The sequence below is a fragment of the Rhinoderma darwinii genome, chromosome 4 (genome assembly GCF_050947455.1).
Source record: "Rhinoderma darwinii isolate aRhiDar2 chromosome 4, aRhiDar2.hap1, whole genome shotgun sequence".
Taxonomy (NCBI): Eukaryota; Metazoa; Chordata; class Amphibia; order Anura; family Rhinodermatidae; genus Rhinoderma; species Rhinoderma darwinii.
Window position 1 is genome coordinate 258,771,932 of NC_134690.1, and position 20,037 is coordinate 258,791,968.

General features: G+C 42.3%; 1 protein-coding gene across 2 annotated transcripts in view; it reads left to right on the top strand.

Annotated features, from left to right (window-relative positions):
* Nucleotides 1-16,331, top strand: part of RSPH3 (radial spoke head 3) — a 32,686-nt gene extending 16,355 nt beyond the window's left edge. For both annotated transcript variants that reach the window (XM_075862421.1, XM_075862422.1), the window contains exons 4-10: nt 6,567-6,708; nt 9,851-9,996; nt 10,794-10,997; nt 11,119-11,281; nt 11,591-11,677; nt 12,461-12,550; nt 16,227-16,331. In XM_075862421.1, coding sequence (XP_075718536.1) covers nt 6,567-6,708; nt 9,851-9,996; nt 10,794-10,997; nt 11,119-11,281; nt 11,591-11,677; nt 12,461-12,537 — 819 coding nt within the window. In that variant the 3' untranslated portion in view covers nt 12,538-12,550; nt 16,227-16,331. The remainder of the gene's footprint in view (nt 1-6,566; nt 6,709-9,850; nt 9,997-10,793; nt 10,998-11,118; nt 11,282-11,590; nt 11,678-12,460; nt 12,551-16,226) is intronic.
* Nucleotides 16,332-20,037: the final 3,706 nt, after the last annotated feature.

A 20,037-nucleotide genomic window follows, 5' to 3' on the forward strand; every position in this document is an offset into this window, starting at 1 on the left:
GAGTAAAACATAAGAGGTAACCAAACCGGGAAATTCTGGAAGAGATATATGAATTTAGGAAGGGATTTCATTTTTAACAGATTAATACGACCTGTTACCGAAAGGGGAAAGTGGGAAGGTGTCTCCACCTGTCAAAGTCCACCTTAAGTCGCTGTACTAGTGGGGTAATGTTATCGGGAGTTTCTTATGGCTAGAGCAAGGGGTTTAATTGCTACTGCAATGAGTGGGAGATATGACAATTAGATTTGACACTCGCTATGGGTTGTGAATATAGGAGACGTATCCGTTGGATAAATCATTTTCCAAACCCAAATCTACTCAATACTGAGCACAAATAGGACCATTCTACAGAGTCAAATTCTTTCTCCAAGTCCAGGGAGGCAACAATCCGGGAACCAAGGAGGTTAGAGGTAGATGAGAGGTTAGTGAACAACCTCCGCTGGTTAATGCCAGTGGCCTTACCGGGTATAAAGCCAGATTGGTCTGAATGAACAACATGAGATATCACCTTCTGTAAGCGCATTGCCAGAATTTTAATTAGGATTTTAACATCGCAATTGAGGAGGGAGATGGTTCTTCCCTTGGATCTTTACAGGGTTTGGGGATCTGCACTATAAAAGCTTTTCTCATAGAGGGAGAGAGGGCTGTCCTCCCCACATAGAGACTGGAAAAGGGTAAGAAGTTGCGGAGCAATCAAATCCTCATGTAGCTTATACCGTTAAATGGGGCGCCCATGTAGACCTGGAGTTTTCCTATTTGGGAAGGAATTAATGGCTGCCATGACTACTTCTACAGTTAGGTCGGCTTCTAAAAAATGAACATCTTCCACATCTAGAACAGGAAACTCCATAGTATTCAAGTATTCTTCCAGATTAGCCAAAGAATACTTCACTTCGGAGGAGTTTAAAGGCCCTATTACACCGGTCGATAATGGACGGTGCAGCGAGCGCCAATCAACGAGACATAGTTGATCGGTGCTTGTTTGCTCCTGTCGGAAGGATTTGTTGAAGTGGAAAATTGGGACAACGAAAAATTTATAATTTTAAGATGAGGCAAACATCTTCAAATTATACATTTTTCGTTGTTCTTTATTTGATAAATTTACTATTCCCTTGTCTTATAATGAATACTCACAATAAATATGTATAACAATTTATTTTCACCAACGCCGCATGCGTTTGATATATGCGATTGATATATGTTTACATTTGTATTATCCAAATTATGTTCAAGCTATCATCATCGTCATCTTTCATGTTTCAAGCGTTCTTGATCGCCGCACATGTATAATTTTGCTGTAAATATGATAGATATTGTCTTTTTATCTCCGTGACCTTCAACCTGTTTGTTTTGGCGTTTTTTTCTGCCTTTTTGTGTGTATAAATGTGCTTGAACCGCACAGTATATATTGGCCTGATGAAGACACCGGTTCGGTGTTGAAACGTGTAGCCTTTTGACAATAAAGTCCTTTATCTTGATGCCCGCCTAAGTCTCCATATTGCTCACTGTTCCACATAGCAGCGCCGGTGGTCCCAATTTTCCACTTCAACAAACTTCGTTTGCTGTGTTATGGACCTGGCTGCAGCTTTTCACGCCTTTATGACACCCACCGGTGTCCATTATTCAAGGTGAGCGTAATTGTCACATCAACTGTGCTCCCTTGTTTCACCTTGCTTTTATTTTGCACTATGTGGCGCCGTGTTTCTTTTTCTATTCCACTTTAGTTCCTGTCAGAAGGAGGTATGGATGTGCACGAGCAGTCGTTACTCCGATCACTCCTCTCCATACATTATTATCTTGTCGGCAGCGCGTCTCCCTGTTTACACAGGGAGATGTGCTGCTGACAACGATAATATTTTACTTTTTTAAAACGATACGATCAGCAGATGATTGAGCGTTTGCTCGTTCATCTGCTGATTGCTGCCCTGTTTATAAAAGGAAATTCTCGGCAACGAGCGTTCTACGCTCGTCGCCGAGAATTTCCTTTTATAAACAGGGCAGCAATCAGCAGATGAACGAGCAAACGCTCAATCATCTGCTGATCGTATCGTTTTAAAAAAGTAAAATGTACGCTCGTCTGCCCGATAATCGCCCAGTGTAAAACCCCCTTAAGTCTGAGTAGAATAGGGCGAATATCTGATTAATGGCTAGAGGGGGTCTTACCAGTACCCCTGTGGGGGACATGACATCCATGATGGAATTCGCTCTTGTGTCACGTCTAGTTAGATATGCTAATAAGAAACCGTTTGTATCTCCTTGATCAAAGCACCTTTGTTGGGAATATAGAGTTTTCTTCCTAGTTAATTCTGTCAAGATTAGGTGGTATTCACGTTGTTTTGCTGAGAAGGCAGAGAAGTTTGAGGGGTTCCTGGTTGTAAGATACACTTCCACCGCTTTTGCCAGATCAGTCTCTAGTTCAACTTGGTGAGCTGCCAGACCATGTCTATTGGAGGAGACGGCTCGTATAATAACTCCTCTTGTATATGCTTTAAAAGTATCCAATACTAAACCGCACTCAGCCTTGTCAGCATTAACTTCCCAAAAGTCAATTCTATTTCTAAGGAGGCTATAACCTCTTTACAGGAAAGCCATATGGGGACTTAATCTTCAAATTTTACTTTGGCCACTTCAGGGATTCTTAAAGTGATCAGTAGGGGGAATGATCCTAAATACCCCTCAGAAGATATTCAGCATCTACTACAAATATAAGAGAGGCCATATTCCCAAATGCGAGATCAGTCTTTGAAAATTACCTATAGGCCAGAGAGTGGCAGGAGTAGCCCGAGGCAGTGGATGGCGCATGCGATATAATATGTATCAGCCCATGTAGTTAGGTGAGAAACATTACCCACCATCCCCCCCCCAGTCTATACAACTCCAGACGAATCTGGAGATTAAAATGACCAAGGAGTAGGCAGGGTGCAGGGCTGAGGCCCATCACTAATACCATCACTTCATGTAACATGTGGATCGATGCCAGAGAAGGGTTATAGATATTCACAATAATGAAGGAGGTAAAGTATATCTGGCAACGTATAATAACGAATCTGCCTCTAGGATCAGTATTCACAGAATTAATCACACACTGTAGAGATTTGTGGACCAGTAAAGAGACCCCACAGGAGTAGCTGGAAAAGGAGGCATGATATCCATTTCTCATCCAGGGCTTATGCATAGCCTTCAGTTTAAAACCCATGGGTCTCCTAGAGTAGTATCATATGCAGACTGTAGGTGGAGATAAAGTTGAAGACCAGGGATCTCTTGAGCTCCTCATTGAGTCCCCTAACATTCCAGGAGATTATTTTAAGGTGCTGTAACTCCTCCAACATTGCTATAGAGAAAATAGGCCATATCTACATCACAAATATGGGGAGAGGGAGCAGGAAAATGTAACTCACACGAGGGACTATAAATTCCAGCCGACTGAATGGTCAAATCACTGATCCACCCAAAGTTATACATTACATTTAGATAGTTGAAAAGACATGGAAAGCTATAACAAATAAACCCCACCCCTACCCATCCCTCCAAGCATGAGACAGGCTTTATTCCCAATTACATTAACAATCCTGCTTAAGGTAAAGGCCAAACTGGGATTAGAAAATATGGTTAAACGGTTAGATGAATGAGGGGGTAATCCCCTTCCCTGAGATGAATCACAAATCTAATAAATATAGAAATTAGGCATAATAAATCACAGGATCGAAGATATCGTTGGAGGAAAAGAAGACCCTAGGAGATGGTTCATCTCCTCTGAGCCTCAGAAGATCTGAGAGAAAAGTTAGTTCTCACTCCACTCGGCAAACAGAATTATAGACATAATAGTCTTCCTGAGAGATAAAGTGGAGTGTAGTTCGTATCCATATTGGGCCTTTGCACAGAAAGATACAGTTCGTCATGAGTTAACGCGTTATATCCCACAGTGTTCCATCCAGGCAAAGACATCCTCCAGTTAATCCAAAAATACTGTAGAGCTGTTGTGGACTAGCCTGAGCTTCGCAGGGTAGACCATGGAATAAGGGATTTGTTTTTGTACTTCCATGGAGTAATCAGGGAAAACTCGTACAGCTGGATATCATGCTTCAGAGGACATTGTTTGCTGACAAAATCTTGCAACTTGTCTCTATCTTTAAAGTTGAGGAAGTGTACGTAGAGGTGCTCCAGGTGGAGGATCTCTGGTTGGGATACGATGTGCTCGTTCCACGCTAAACATGGGAGAAAAGGCAGTTTGTCCGAAGGGCGATTTAAGCCAGGTTTCTAAGACAGCAGGATCCGGCCTCTCAACCCCTTCCGGCAGACCCACAAAAATGATATTACACTGTCTTAAACGATTTCCAATGTCATACATTTTGGCTTTCCTAATGGATTGCTGGGACTCTAGAGTATCAACTAGAGAATCTAAGAGGAGTTACGGTATCTTCCAGGTCGGACATGCATCATTCAGACTCTAGCCCTTTCACGTAATGTGTGCACATCAGCTCTAAGGTGGCCAAAGTCCGTCTGAAGAGCGTCAGTCTTTTTCGTTAGTATTGTACGGGATTCCATGATAGCTTTTAGGACATCTAACATAGACGGTTCAGTAGGAGAATTCGTTGGGGTGGAAGGAGAGGCAACAGCCTCTGAAGGCCGTGACGTTCGCGGCCCAGGTGCTTTTCCCTCCGATTTATCCATCTTGTTGGTAAATTTGGACTGTTTGGAAGGCGCTATTACCGCTAGACCTCACTCCATAAGTATGCATAGGAACAAAGAAAGTAATCAGGCTAGTGCACCAGGAGTATAATTCACAATATTGTTTGTATAGGGAAGGGGGAAGACTCCTCCAGATGCTACATCACAGTCACATATTTAGAGAAGATGTGGTGTGTGGGGGTCCCAAGCAGAGTGAGTAGTATCCCCAGGGAGTTGATTAAGCCAAATAGCAAGGCACACTCACCACACCTCAAGGGCGTAGGTGGAGTCCCACAGAGAGCCTGGAATGATGGTCCAAAGATGGTGACCGCCTCTTTTCGCAGTCAAGTGACTGTGTCCAACGGCCCAAACAGAGTAGGAGTCCAGGAGGGCCCTAGGGAGGTAAGGCAGGTCGCCCCAGAGGAACCGCTCCCACCAGGGAGTGTCAATAAGCCTCACAAGGCCTCCGAACGCCCGGCTGGAAGTGTGGCCCGCAGACTTCCGGTATTAACTTTAGGCCCGGGATCCGGCTCACAGATTAGGCCCCGTTGCTCCGAGGCCACCGATTGGTCCAATACTGGCCTCTAAATGTAGTGCCACACGGAGAGCACCGCTGTGTGAAGCGCTAAGAGGATACAGCCACTGTAATAGGGAGGATGGAGGCAGATGGTAACAATCGCTGGCGGCGCTCTCCCTTCGCACGTCCACTCCCCTATTTCATTATTTTTTACATATTTTTTTAAAGTACTTATGAGACTTGAATGTGCGATCTTCTGATCGCTTCAATAAGACACTGAATTGCAGTGTATGATTGCCTGCCTGTGCTTTACTGACAGGCAAGCTATTAGGCCCTGCCTTAGGCAGGGTCTAATAGTCAAGTCACATAGCAGACATGGGGGCCTTTGTTAGGCCACCGGCTGCCAGGTCTATTCATTGTAACCCTGTGGTCGGGAGGGAGGGGGTGCCGATGGAACGACAGAGGGAGCACCCTCCCTTTGTCTAACCACCTAGATGCCACTTTCCCTTTTGACCTCGGCATCTAAAGGTCCTTTTACACTGATCAATGATCAGGCAAACAATAATTTATATGAATGCTCGTTCCCGAGCATTGATCTGTGTAGTTTATGCAGCAATTAAATATTATCGTTGTCGGCAGCACAACTCCCTCTGTAAACGTAGTAAAGATCTCTCGTCCCCATACATAACCAAGCATTGCTCCTTATAACAGGAGCAAACGTGCGCTGATCAATGTGCTTCCTCGTTGATCTGCGCTCATTTTCACTCCACATATAGGCCCATGTAATAGGACCTTAAGGTGTTAAATGGCCGATATCGAAGTTTGCTCCGATACTAGACTTGGCAGCAGGGTGTCCTCTGTATGTTACAGCTCAAACCCGCTGCTGGTGGTGTGGACACAGTTTGGGAAGGCCCTCTTCTGTTGCAGCAGGATTGTTTACCTGTACACAAAGCGAGGTCCATAAAGACATGGTTTGATAGGTTTGGTGTGTAGGAACTCTAGTGGCCTGTACAGAGCCCTGACCTCAACCCCATCAAACACTTTTGGGATGAATTAGAGCGCTGCTTGTGAGCCAGATCTTCTTATCCAACATCAGTGCCTAACCACACAAATCCTTTTTTGGCTGAATGGGCACAAAATTCCAGGCACACTCTAAAATGTTCTTGAAAACCTTCCCATTAGAGGGGAGTCTGTTTTATAGCTGTAAAAGAAGGACCAACTCCATATGAACACACATGGTTTTGAAATTGGATGTCCATCAAAATAATATAGGTGTGATGGTCAGGTGTCCATATATTTTTGGCCAGATGCAGCATTTTCTGGTTTGGAATTTAATTTTGCTAGTATGAGTATAGAACTAACATCTGTTTTTCTCACTTAGTCTGCTCAGCCAGATCCAGTGGAGATTCAGAGGAATCAGGAGGTCCGCAGAAGAGCACTTGCAAAAAAACGTGCAAAAGAACTGCTGAGATCCAGGTCACCAGAACCTGTGGAAGGCAGGAAACACATTGAAGTGCAGACAGGTGGGAAGAATATTATTGCTTGTAACAGGGGCATTTCTAGGATCTAAAAAGATCAGGAGCACGAGTCCCCAGGCATATCTTTAGCCCCTCCACCCCAAAAAATATATTGAAGACAGCATAGCTATAAAATAACTTTTAGAATACGATAGGTTTAGCTAAACCAACTCATCGGTACATTGTCCCTGGTAATTACTTTATTATAAAACCTGTACCCAAAGAAACATCAGCCTTTCCCTCAAATAATTTGCCCTATAATAAACACTTATGTATATATAATAGCCTATCTCTAAATAATACAGTAATGCATTTACCAAATAATACAAATAGCCAACACAAAGACCAATATAACCAATAATACCATTCAGTGCCCATACAGTGGTCACATAAGAGTTCTACGATGGCGATCTACAGAATATTATCACACTGTAAACCATATATAAGTGAATACAGTAAAAATTACATCCAGAGAGTAACAGGTGACGTCTTCTCAGAGTCGTTGACTTTCCTTCTCTATCCGGCTCAGTCCTTTATGACTATGTCTCCCGGCCACCACTTATTTCTGCAGAGTTTGCTGCCCCTTTAGTTCACAACACACACAAAAATAGTGGCTCCTTAGTACCCACCATAGTAGCAGTGCCCCCTTGAGAAATGGTGTCCCCTCTGTACCTTCACTCAGTAATGGTGCTGCTCACAGTAATGGTTCCTTCTAAGTCCCCCCCAGTAAAAGTGCCCCCTTGTCTTGGTGCCAACTTAGTGCCCTCCACACGGTAACTGTCCCCCCCACCACTCAGTAATGATCCCACATTGGTGCCCCTTTTTCCCCCCACTTAGTAATGTTGCCCCGTCAGTGCTGCCCCCATAGTGCACCCCACTAAGTAATGCTGCCCCCATAGTGTAACTCATACTTGATGACTACATCGCGCCAGCCTTCCTAGTGGTCCCATCCTGGCATCTCTTAAGCTGCAGGCCTAAGGTGACTGTTCACTGCCCCACTATAGTATTTAAGTGTATCTGCTCCCTGAGGATCAGAGGACATTGAAAGTGGAGGTCACCCAGAGATCCGGGGCACCGGGCCAAAAATCTGGATGCCCAGTTCCAGCGCCGCTCCTAGCTTGTAATATTGTATAATATGATAGAAATCCTTAGTTGCTTGTAACTAATACTGAATTGTATGTGTGTCTCATTTTGGCATGACAGAAGATGTCACTAATGAAAATCTGTGACTATAAACACCCAGCAGTCATTAGAGCGAAATCACATGGTTCTATGCCATGCACCCTTCACCCCCGCCATATCTTAAGTACATGCTTATCGGGAGAGTTGGCTCACAGACCACCCTCCCCACCCACTAATGACATCGTCTGACGTTTCTCAGTAACATATTTTAAAAGATGTTAAATTTAATGTTATGGAGTGATAAATTACTTTTTGTGGTTAAAGAGTTTTTATGGTTATATTTAAATTAAGATTAATTGTATAATGATAAGTTGTGCAATTTTCTTATATAAAGTTGAGAATTCATACAGACTTAATGTCCCTCAGATGAGAATTCACTACATTGCATCCAGTCTAGGCATGATCTGTGTGCAGTTTGGACTTAAATGGGTTTTCCTACGAGGGACGTGACAGGATATGTGAGATAGATGTGGGTCCCTCTGAGACCCGCACCTATCTCTAGAACGGGGCCCCTAAACCCCGTTCTACCTCTTTGTGTGTCAGCTGATTTCCGACCATGAAGGTGAAAACAGCGTAGCTCGCTGAGCTACGCTGTTTTTGAAAGCCCCATAGAACTGAATGGCAGTTACAGAAACAGTGAACAGTGTAGCTCGCAGCTATGCACTACTATGAGAGTTACGGAAACAGTGTAGCTCACCGAGCTACACTGTTTTCGTAACTCCCGACCATAAAGTCAGGAAGTGGCCGGGAGTCAGTGATAGCAGTCAAAGCTAGATCAGAGTTTAGGGGGCGCCGTTCTAGACATAGGTGCGGGTCCCAGAGGTGGGACCCACATCTATCTGACATTTATGGCTTATCCTGTGGATATGTCATAAATGTCCCTCGTGAGAAAACCCCTTTAAGGCTAATACACTTCACGTGTATTTATGTTACAGAGGATTGTCTAAACTGGATGCAATTGTAGCCATCTGTCCGCTGTGAGAAGTATAACATCTGCACCATATTCAGCCTCTTAATTTAAACAAGAACAGTCCCATGCAATGATGACAAACCACGATCTTGAAAATTGTTAAAAATTAAAAATAAAACCATACTTAGACTTTATTTACTTAAAAATGGTAATCCCCCTTTAACACCAAATTCTGAACCTGGCATCTTTTTTAACAGATTTCTTAGACTATATGGCATTTTTTCAATCTTTAAATGTGTTTAGATTTTGTTGTTCTAAAAAGCTGAAAGGAGTGGAACCATATTTGGTCTTATTCTTCAGGGTTTGATGTGCTGTGCATTCAAAGATTCTTGTCTGCGCACCACAGTTGTAACGTGTGATTGAGTTACTATTGCCTTCCAGTAAGTTTCAACCATTGTGGCCACCCTTCTCTGTCCAAAGTATTTTCGCCACTGTAACTGGTTCCCAATAGTTGTTTTGCGCACCGTTTAAACCGCCGTCTGGCACTAATAATCATTCCTCTGTCACTCCCAAAAACGGTAGCAAATTAACAGATGTAAAAGGATTGTTGTAGTGAAGAATTAGGCTCTTTTTACATCACATTAAAGCCCTACATCTGATGTATACCTCTGATAGAAAGCTGCGACATATGGCACTGTATAGGCATATGTTACTAATAGGCTACCACAAGAAAAATACGTATACCACTCGGTATACAGTTTGTTCTCTATCAATCTGTATAGAAAAGCATAGTCTACTACACTATTCTTTACAGCAGAAAGAAAAGGTATGTTGACGCGTATCAGCCCGGTGCATGCCAAAAGGACACTATTTTGGCGTGGGGCGGGTGAATTGGTGCCTATCGTTACCTTTTGGTGCATACCCCCAATGTACGGCTGTAATAGATTTAAGCCCTTTTTTTTCCTGTCAACCAAGAACTAGGGCAAAACTAATGAATAAAATGGAGATGGTAGATGGATGACTTGTTATCTCTGTTGTATGTGGTCTTTGTTTCAGAGCTTTACTTAGAAGAGCTTAGTGATCGTGTTGAGGAGAAGGACATGGAATGCCAGACCGATGCTTTCTTGGACAGACCTCCCACACCTCTCTTCATCCCAGCTAAGACTGGAGCTGATGTTGCAACTCAGATCTTGGAAGGAGAAGTAAATATCTATAACCAGTTTAGTGGTCTATAAGAGGGCTTCTTATTCTTTTTCTACCAGAGCCTTACCAGCCAGAACATATTGATGCCTGGACCTTTAATTTTTTTTAAATTCCTACAATTTATCTTAAAATTTGCCTCCTGAACCCAGTAAAGCTTAAAAAAAAAGGCACAAACGGAGTGAATTATGTTGCTAAACCAAAGACTGGTGCAACCATAGAATAGCCTGTGCAGCTAATAATCACCTCTGTCAAATATGTCTCCCCAACAACTGAGGGGCGTTGTACCCAGAACTGGTGATGCCTCATTAGTGAAGCCCGTTTGAGAAGCACTGGTCTACAACATCTAGCCAACCAGAGGATCTGCTATAAATGTCAAAAGTGGGAAAACTCGTTTTAATCTTCTAAACAATTGCCTTGTGTATGGCCGGCCTCTGAGAAAAGCCTGATTTTATCTTGCAGACTTAATTCTTTACCAATAGTGAGCATTTACTGCAAAAAACAAGTTTTTCTTAAACAATTAGAACAATCCTAGACCACGCAATATATTTAATGGGTGAAATCTGATTCCTTTGCTAGGCTCACCTAGGTCAGGGGGCCCCCGTTCTAGATCTAGGTGCAGGTCCCAGTGGCGGGAACCGCATTTACTGGACATTTACGGCATGGATATGCCATAAATGTCCGAGATGGGAATAACCCTTTAATTACAGTTGGCATCTGAAGATCTGAAATGTGAATTATTTTAGATTAATTAATGATATTCTTTCTAAAAAAAAAAATCTCTGTACTATTTTTATAGCTTTTTGACTTTGATCTGGAGGTAAAGCCAATACTGGAAGTGTTGATTGGGAAGACAATTGAGCAGGCTCTATTGGAAGTAATGGAAGAAGAAGAACTGGCAAACCTAAGGGCACTGCAGCGTGCTTTTGAGGAACTACGTAATGCCGAGCTTGCTGAAGCACAGCGACTTGAAGAACACGAGAGACGGCATAGAGAGGAAAAGGTACAACTGGATCATTTGAAACTTATTTTATAATCCATGCTTGTAGCTGAATACGTCTCTAAATATATGAAATACAATCTAAAGGTCAAAACTGCAGATTATTATTTTGCTATCTTTGCAGGATCGGCGAAAACAACAGCAAAGGGAAACGCTTCTGAAAGAAAAGGAGACCGCAGAGAAGGTGGCAGCTAGGGCCTTTGCCCAGCAGTACCTGGCTGATCTTATTCCTTCTGTATTTAGCAGCTTAAGGGACAATGGATATTTTTATGATCCTGTGGAAAGAGGTTTGTAAATGTCAAACAGTGCATTATATATTCTCTATAGTCTTACTGTTGCTCATTAGACTAAGGCTATGTTCACACGGTGAGGATTTCCGTGCCGAAATCCGTCTCCCATTGATTTCAGTGGGAAATTCGTGTGTCTGTACAAATGTTGTGTCACTTATTGTAACAGATTCCACCCCGAAAAAGCCGACGGTTTGTATATTATCCATGTGCAGTTTGTGTTGCTAGTTTCTTGCAGTCATTCTTGCTTTTTCATTTTGTATTTTTACTTAAACGTTCCACTTAACAAAATATTTATGTGTTTAAAAGATGTTGAGACGGGATTCATGCCATGGCTAATGGATGAGGTGAAGAAAGCACTAGAGAGGAATGAACTGGGCAGAACAATGCTTGACCGTAAGTTATTTCTTGTGGTGAATATGTTAAGAAATATGTATTTTAGGTTTATGAAAAAGTGTCCTTTATGGGGTTGTCTATGGTATTGTGGCATATGTAAGTAATAAAGTCCTTGCTTGGCACCATGTCTATTATCAGAGCATTATTGATTATATGGACAGCCCATTGATTTCAGTGAGCACTGTGTAACACTTCATTTTTAGGGAAATGAGTCACACTTTTCCCGCAGGTTGTGTCTGGTATTGCAGCTCAGCCCCATTCACTTTAATGGAGCTTTTCTACAATACCAAACAAAACCTGCGGACAGTTGTGGCACTGTTTTTGGGTAAAAATAGCCATGTCTTCCTAATCCTGGACAACCCCTTTAATCGTTACTTTATGCTCTGAACATTGGTAACAATTGTTAACAATAACTGTTCATGTCTATGGTAGTAAAAAGTTAAAGTTTTAGAAATACTTCCAGTCTGTGGCCAGTTTCAGTATGATTGCACAGCATATTTCATATCCAAAAAAGTGACTATTCATTGGGACATTGGCTTGCAATGAAGGTGAAATATACTATAAAATTTTCAGTTTTTTTATTTTATTTTTGTTTGTTTTTTTAGTTGCAGTTCGCTATCAAGAAGTGTGCTATTAAGCCCAAGTTTAACATTTTGTGTAGTTTTACGTTGTGTTTAGGAACTTATGCAGACATAATATTAGCAAAGCAAAATGCCAGTGCATGGTCAATAAAGTTTGTAACTTTTTTTATTTATCGATTTTAATTTATTACATTTCTTCTAGTATTGATTCGTGAAGTAATGGAAAAGCGGATTGATGATTACAGCAAGTTGGAGCTAACAGAGACATCTGACATATAAGAAATATCTACAGGTACACACTTAGTAAGACTGGTGACTTAAAATGTTTATTCAACATATACAGTACTGTAGCTATAACCAGGTTCATTCTTTTACATAGATGTCTTAAAGGGAAGGTGTCACAAATTTTTTTTTTCTATATATGTAATTGCTTTTAGTATTTCATTAAAATAAATTTCATTTATTTGTGTTTTTGTGTTGTACTTTTTTCTTTCTTTTACTTCTCTATGGGGGCTGACATTTTTTTTTTCATCTCTGTATGTGTCGATTAACGACACATACAGAGGTGGAATACGGCATATACATCCCCATAGAGAATGCGAATGGGAGCCGTTCCATTCACTATAGCGTACGCCGTCTGTGTGTGAACGGCACATTCGCCGCTCCCACACAGTCCAAAAGGAAGGTCTTCGGTAGAGCGACATCCGGCGCCATTTTTATGTGGACTGGAAGCCGCGGCCGGACAGTAAGATGATGACTTCAGGTCGCAGCTTCCGTCCATATGTTCAGACTAGGAGCGGAGGCAGCGGCGGCAGGAGCAGGTAAGTTATGTTTGTGTATGTGATGTTCGTGTATGTTCGTGTTATACTGTCTGATTACCACTGTATCTAATCCTCCTAAACTGTGCATACGCTCAAAAAATGGGGGCACACAGTGTAGGAGGTTTGAACATTCAATCCCCTCCTTTCTCCTGGCACTAGCCAGGATAAAGAATGGGGGATTGTTTGAGGACACTAGAGCGAGTGTGTCTTCTCCAATTTTGCTACATAAAGCAATGAGGTTGCTTTACCAAATGCCAATGCTGCAATTTTGGGAATTGCTCCCTCTAGTGACCAGCACATGGAAATGTTATAAATTAGAATCTAATTTATAATATTTCCTGACTTGTGAAAAAATAAAAAATAAAAGAACAATGTGTAATCAGTTATATACTAACCGTTTAACTAAAAAAATATTATTTTTTTTTCTATCGACACATTCCCTTTAAACCCATTGCATAAAATGGACAAATCTGAGCAGTATATATAATGATGACATAAAGATAGGATATACCATGTATAATGCTGAAGCCGCATAATTTTTGCAATCGGTGGGGATCTCAGTGGTAATTGCCAAACTGATCAGATATTTGACATATCTTATTGAGATAACATAAATGTATCTAGTAGGAAAACCTGTTTAGGGAATTTTTACAACTGGTACCTAACTTCTACAGTTTCAGGTTTGAAACGTTTTTCTTCTAAATTTATAAAACTGGAATTTTAGCTTCTATGTGAGTTAGTTGCAAATGTAAGATTGTTTACTTTGCATATTGCAATTCTCACTGCATATCTTAAGAGCAATACATTACAAAGATATATTTAGAATTCTGCTGGTTTTCTGCTACACAGGGAAGTGTATTGTGGGAACTCATATTATAGGTACAGCTATAGCTAATTTCTTTGGTCACATGACCGTAAAGTCCCGATAAACCTCTGTCTGTTTCCAAAGGCAACCATTTAGGAGGCTGTTGTCACGGATGTGGGGAATGTGGACCCACAGGGCCACTCCACCGTAACCGAGTGGCAGCTGGTCAAACAAAATGTCAACGACAGTCACTAGGACGAGAGTACCTGGATAGCTGGCTTGTGCCAGACTATTGTAACCTGGCTTGTGCCGGACTATCGTAAGCTGGCTTTTGCGCTGGACTATTGGAAGCTGGCTTGTGCCGGATACTTGGACTTGCCTCGGAAATAGGACACAGGAACTGTAGTCATCTCGGACACTGGACTTGACACAGATACTGAAGTCGTCCCAGACACTGGACACACCGGACATTGGACTTGACACTGAACGAGGATACTGGATTACGCTAGGGAACCTTTGCAGACCAACACAGGTTTAGACACAATATTGCTCAGGCAATGGGGAAGTGAGTTATTTTTAGGGCATGGCCACACGTGGCGGATTTCCTCCGCAACTGTCCGCATCAATGCCGCACAGAATCTGCGTTGCAGATTCTGCTGCGGATCTGCACAAAATGTGCAGTAAATTGATGCGGACTAGCTGCTGCGGACTGCGGTAAAAGTACTTCCCTTCTCTCTATCAGTGCAGGATAGAGAGAAGGGACAGCACTTTCCCTTGTGAAAGTCAAAGAAATTCATACTTACCGGCCGTTGTCTTGGTGACGCGTCCCTCCTTCGGCATCCAGCCCGACCTCCCTGGATGACGCGGCAGTCCATGTGACCGCTGCAGCCTGTTATTGGCCTGTGATTGGCTGCAGCCGTCACTTAGACTGAAACGTCATCCTGGGAGGCCGGACTGGAGACAGAAGCAGGGAGTTCTCGGTAAGTATGAACTTCAATTTTTTTTACAGGTTGCTGTATATTGAGATCGTAGTCACTGTCCAGGGTGCAGAAACAGTTACTGCCGATCGCTTAACTCTTTCAGCACCCTGGACAGTGACTATTTACTGACGTCTCCTAGCAACGCTCCCGTAATTACGGGAGCCCCATTGACTTCCTCAGTCTGGCTGTAGACCTAGAAATACATGGGTCCAGCCAGAATGAAGAAATGTCATGGCAAAAAAGCAAGACGCATCCGCAGCACACATAACATGTGCATGACAGCTGCGGACTTCATTGCGGAATTTAGAATCTCCATTGAAGTCAATGGAGAAATTCCGCCATGAGTCCGCCACTGCTCCGCAACAGACAGAGCATGCTGCGGACACCAAATTCCGCTCCGCAGCCTATGCTCCGCAGCGGAATTTTACGCCTCGTCTAAACGAACACTTCTAAATAGAAGTGGAAGGCAATGGAGAAACGGCTCCGTTGCGGATTAACGCTGCGGAGTGTCCGCAGCGGAATTTAAGTGAAATTCCGCCACGTGTGAACCCAGCCTTAAAGTCCTGGGTGTGCTGGGATTGGTTAGTGGTGGTTTCTGGTGTGCACGCCGGCCCTTTAAGACCGGGGATGAAAGCTCGCGCAACCTACGGGCATCGGCTGGAAGGGAGAGCAGTGTGCACCAGCGTTTCAGAGTCCTGCGGCTGCCAGTAAGTGGGGGATGCCGGCGGTCAGCAACCGCTGGCATCACAGCAGTTATGTATAAGAATTTAGAAAACATGAAATAACTCCATGCAATGAAAATTTCACTGTATCCAAATAATATGCAAGTCCAATATAGACATGTTAAGGGTAGGTCTAACATCTGCACCCACTGTTTACCAGGATGACGGGGGATACACCATTTAGTTTTTTTTACATGCCATATTGCGGGGCACACAGATTCTAGGAACATTTCTTTGAATCATTTCTTTAGGAATGCATATATACCTTTAAAACACCATTTTTATCTCTGGTGATTAATTTCATAATATGTCATTATAATCTTGATAGCTCCATTTCAAATCTCCTGTATAGCCATAGAGTAAAATGAAATAATTCTGTCTGCCTCCACTAGGGGAGCACTGACCCAATATTCAAAATGGGTACCTCAGTTTATTAAAGCAGAATGAACATACAGACATATTCTATAGATGAGTAGTTCCGACATCTGTCTTCAGCTTACAGCCACCTGGAATTTAGTGTTCATGAATAATGCAGTACTTTAGCCACAAATGCTTTTTTATTCTAAGTTATCTGTGAAAAAATTCTAATAGTAAAGTTATTAAATTAATACATGTTAAATTCTATTTTGCTTCTTTGCAGGGGGCATTTCAGCTACATGCATGCAGCATCAAGGAAGCCACAACGTGTGCATACAATGAATTTGACTAGCAAGAAAACAAATTAAATTATATTATTTTAGTGTCACCAATTATTTAATGATGTTTACTAACGATGCTCAATCGGAGTGAGATCTGGGGCACCTGGCTGTCACATGATGTAAAAGAAAACGTGATTCATCAGACCAAGCCACCCTCTTCCATTGCTTTATGGCCCAGTTCTAATGATCACATTCCTCTTGTAGGCGCTTTCGTTGCTGGGCAGAGGTCAGCATGGGTACTCTAACCGGTCTGCGGCTATGCAGCCTCAAAAACAGCAGGCTGCTATGCTCTGTGTGTTCTGACACCTTTCTATCATAGCCAGCATTACCTTTTTCAGCAATTTGAGCTAAAGTAGCGCTTATGCGGGATAAGCTAGTTTTTACTATCCACGCACATCAATAAACCTTGGGCACCCATGATCCCGTCTCCGGTTGTCCTTCCTTGGACAATTTTGGTAGGTACTAACCACTGCATTCCGGCAAAATCCCACAATGCGTTCAAATCCTTCCGCGTATTTTTCTTCCATCACATCAACTTCAAATACTGAGTTTTACTTGCCTAATATATCACACCCCTTGACAGGTGCGATTTCAAAAAGATAATTAATTTTATTCACTTCACCTATCATCTTGCTGACTCCTGGTCTCAACCAGGCGTGGTTGAGACGATCCCACCTCTGTCCCTACACAGTTTTATCTGGCTAGTCATCCACCATTTCAATGACCCCCTGTGTAGTCTGCTGTGCTTGCACACTGTTTTCCCCTTTTTCTACTGTAAAGGATGGCCGGGGTCTTGGCGCATGCGCTTTGGCTCCTAGCTTGGCCAACTCTCTCTACACCATGTTCCAAATTATTATGCACATTGGATTTAAGTGTCAAACATTTAATTATTAGTTTTTCAATTAAACTCATGGATGGTATTGTGTCTTAGGGCTATTTGGATCATTGTAATCAATCTCAGACACCTGTGATAATTAGTTTGCCAGGTGTGCCCAATCAAAGGAAAACTACTTAAGAAGGACGTTCCACATTATTAAGCAGGCCACAGGTTTCAAGCAATATGGGAAAGAAAAAGGATCTCTCTGCTGCCGAAAAGCGTAAAATAGTGCAATACCTTGGACAAGGTATGAAAATATTGGATATTTCAAGAAAACTTAAGCCTGATCATCGTACTGTGAAAAGATTTGTGGCTGATTCAGAGCACAGATGGGTTCGTTCAGATAAAGGCATAATGAGGATGGTTTCTGCCAGACAAATTAATAGTATTAGGAGAGCAGCTGCTAAAATGCCATTGCAAAGCAGCAAACAGGTATTTGAAGCCGCTGGTACCTCTGGAGTCCCGCGAACCTCAAGGTGTTGGATCCTCCAGAGGTTTACAAGTGTGCATAAAGCTATTATTCGGCAACCCCTAAACAATTCTCACAAGCAGAAACGGTTGCAGTGGGCTCAGAAATACATGAAGACTAATTTACAAACCGTGTTGTTTACTGATGAGTGCCGTGCAACCCTGGATGGTCCAGATGGATGGAGTAGTGGATGGTTGGTGAATGGCCGCCATGTCCCAACAAGGCTGCGACGTCAGCAAGGAGGTGGCGGAGACATGTTTTAGGCTGGAATAATGGGGATAGAGCTGGTAGGCCCCTTTAGGGTCCCTGACGGTGTGAAAATGACCTCTGCAAAGTACGTAGAGTTTATGACTGACCACTTCCGTGGTACAAAAAGAAGAACCGTGCCTTCCGTAGCAAAATTATCTTCATGCATGACAATGCACCATCTCATGCTGCAAAGGATACCTCTCTGTCATTGACTGCTATGGGCATAAAAGGAGAGAAACTCATGGTGTGGTTCCCATGTTCCCCTGACCTCAACCCTATTGAGAACCTTTGGAGCATCCTCAAGCAAAATATCTGAGGGTGGGAGGCAGTTCACATCAAAACAGAAGCTCTGGGAGGTTATTCTGACATCCTGCAAAGATATTCAAGCAGAAACTGTCCAAATACTAACAAATTCAATGGATGCAAGAATTGTGAAGGTGATATCAAAGAAGGGGTCCTATGTTAACATGTAACTTGGCCTGTTAAGTTTTTTTTGATTGAAAGAGCTTTTGATTTCTGTAAATATGACCTCCTGATGCTGCAAATTCAACAAATTACCATTTTAGTTCTCTTTACAACCTCTAAAATGTTTTGATCTCTGTTGTGCATAATAATTTGAAACAGTGCATTTTGCGTTTTTTACTTCTAAAAAAAATCTGTTATCGTTAGGAGATTTGTTCAATAAAATTTGCATTATCCTCCAACGGTTGATGGCTTGAAGATTATACTGACTGTCATTTGCATCGACTATTTAGGAAAATCAGCGAAAAAGAACATTTGCATAATAATTTGGAATGCGGTGTAGCTCTATTCAGATCTGTGGACAGCTCTCCAGCTACTTCTAGTATGCCACAGGCCTAAAACAGCCTGTGGCTTTTTAGAGTTAGTTGTGGGGCAGAAAGCTAATGGCTCTCTGCTCCACCTGAGTGAACTAAGCGCTGCCCGCAAAAGGGCTGGCGGGCCCCCTTCACCTCCGGGCCCGTGATCATTACACTCCTGCATGTTATTGCAGAGGCTCTGCTCTTTCCAGGGCAAAGCAAAAAGCTATTTATTGGCTGCTCTGCAGTGAACAGAGGTTCACTGGTTGTGGACAGAGTGACTAAGCATTGTCAAACACCAATAACTCTTCAATGAATTTTTTTTTAAATTGAGTTTAAATACAAATGTATTTATTTAGAATTTGGTGCTTTATTTAACCCCTTAATGACCGACCTTGAAAAGACCTTAATGACCAGCTAAATTTTTCTGTTTTTGCCTCTCTGCCTGTCAGCAGCAATAACATTTTTATTTTTGCGTTGACGTGGTTGTATGAGGCTTTGTTTTATGCGAGAGAAATAGTGTTTTTTTTCCCCCCCACAGTTTTTTTTTTTTACAGCGTCAATATAGCAAAAAGCGATTCTTGGCAATTCTTCAGGTTATTATGGTCGTATAGGTACCTGAAATGTGTAGTTTTTTTTTGTTTTATTTAGTGTAGGGGCAATAAAATATATTTTATGCAAAATAATGCCTTTTTTTGGGACTTTTTTTATTTATTTATTATTTTTGTTACTTTTTTTTATATCCCATTAAGGGATAACTTTATTTATAACTTTTATTTTTTACTTATACTGTATTCGCATACTCCTGTATGCTAATACATTACACTGTGTCACTTTGACACAGGCTGCTGATCGGGCAGCACATAGTGTGCCGAACAGCAGGCAAACGGAACAGACAACCCTGTGCTCCTTTGTAGGTCCCAAGGGCTGACTGCAGAGGGATTCCCCTTGTTTGATCGCATCACCGGAATCCCGGTGATGCGATGAAAGAGGGGAATTCCCTTTGATCATGCCGCGGTCACTGACCGCGGCAATCAAAGGGTTCAACAGCTGGGGTCCGAATGTTTTCTGACCCCAGCTGTATTCAGGAGGCTTCTCTAGGATCAGGAGCTGTTAGTTACAGCTCCTGCTTAGAGGATGAGTGCTGACACGAGCGCTCATCAGCCTCAACTACAGCGACGCCAACCTTTGCGACATATTTTTTTGGAGGACCTTAGGTGACCAAAAAAACAGCAATTCTGTCTTTTTATAAATGTATTTACATTATGCCGATCACCCTACGGGTTAAATAATGTTGTATTGTTCAGACTTTTACAGACGTAGCCATACCAATTATGTTA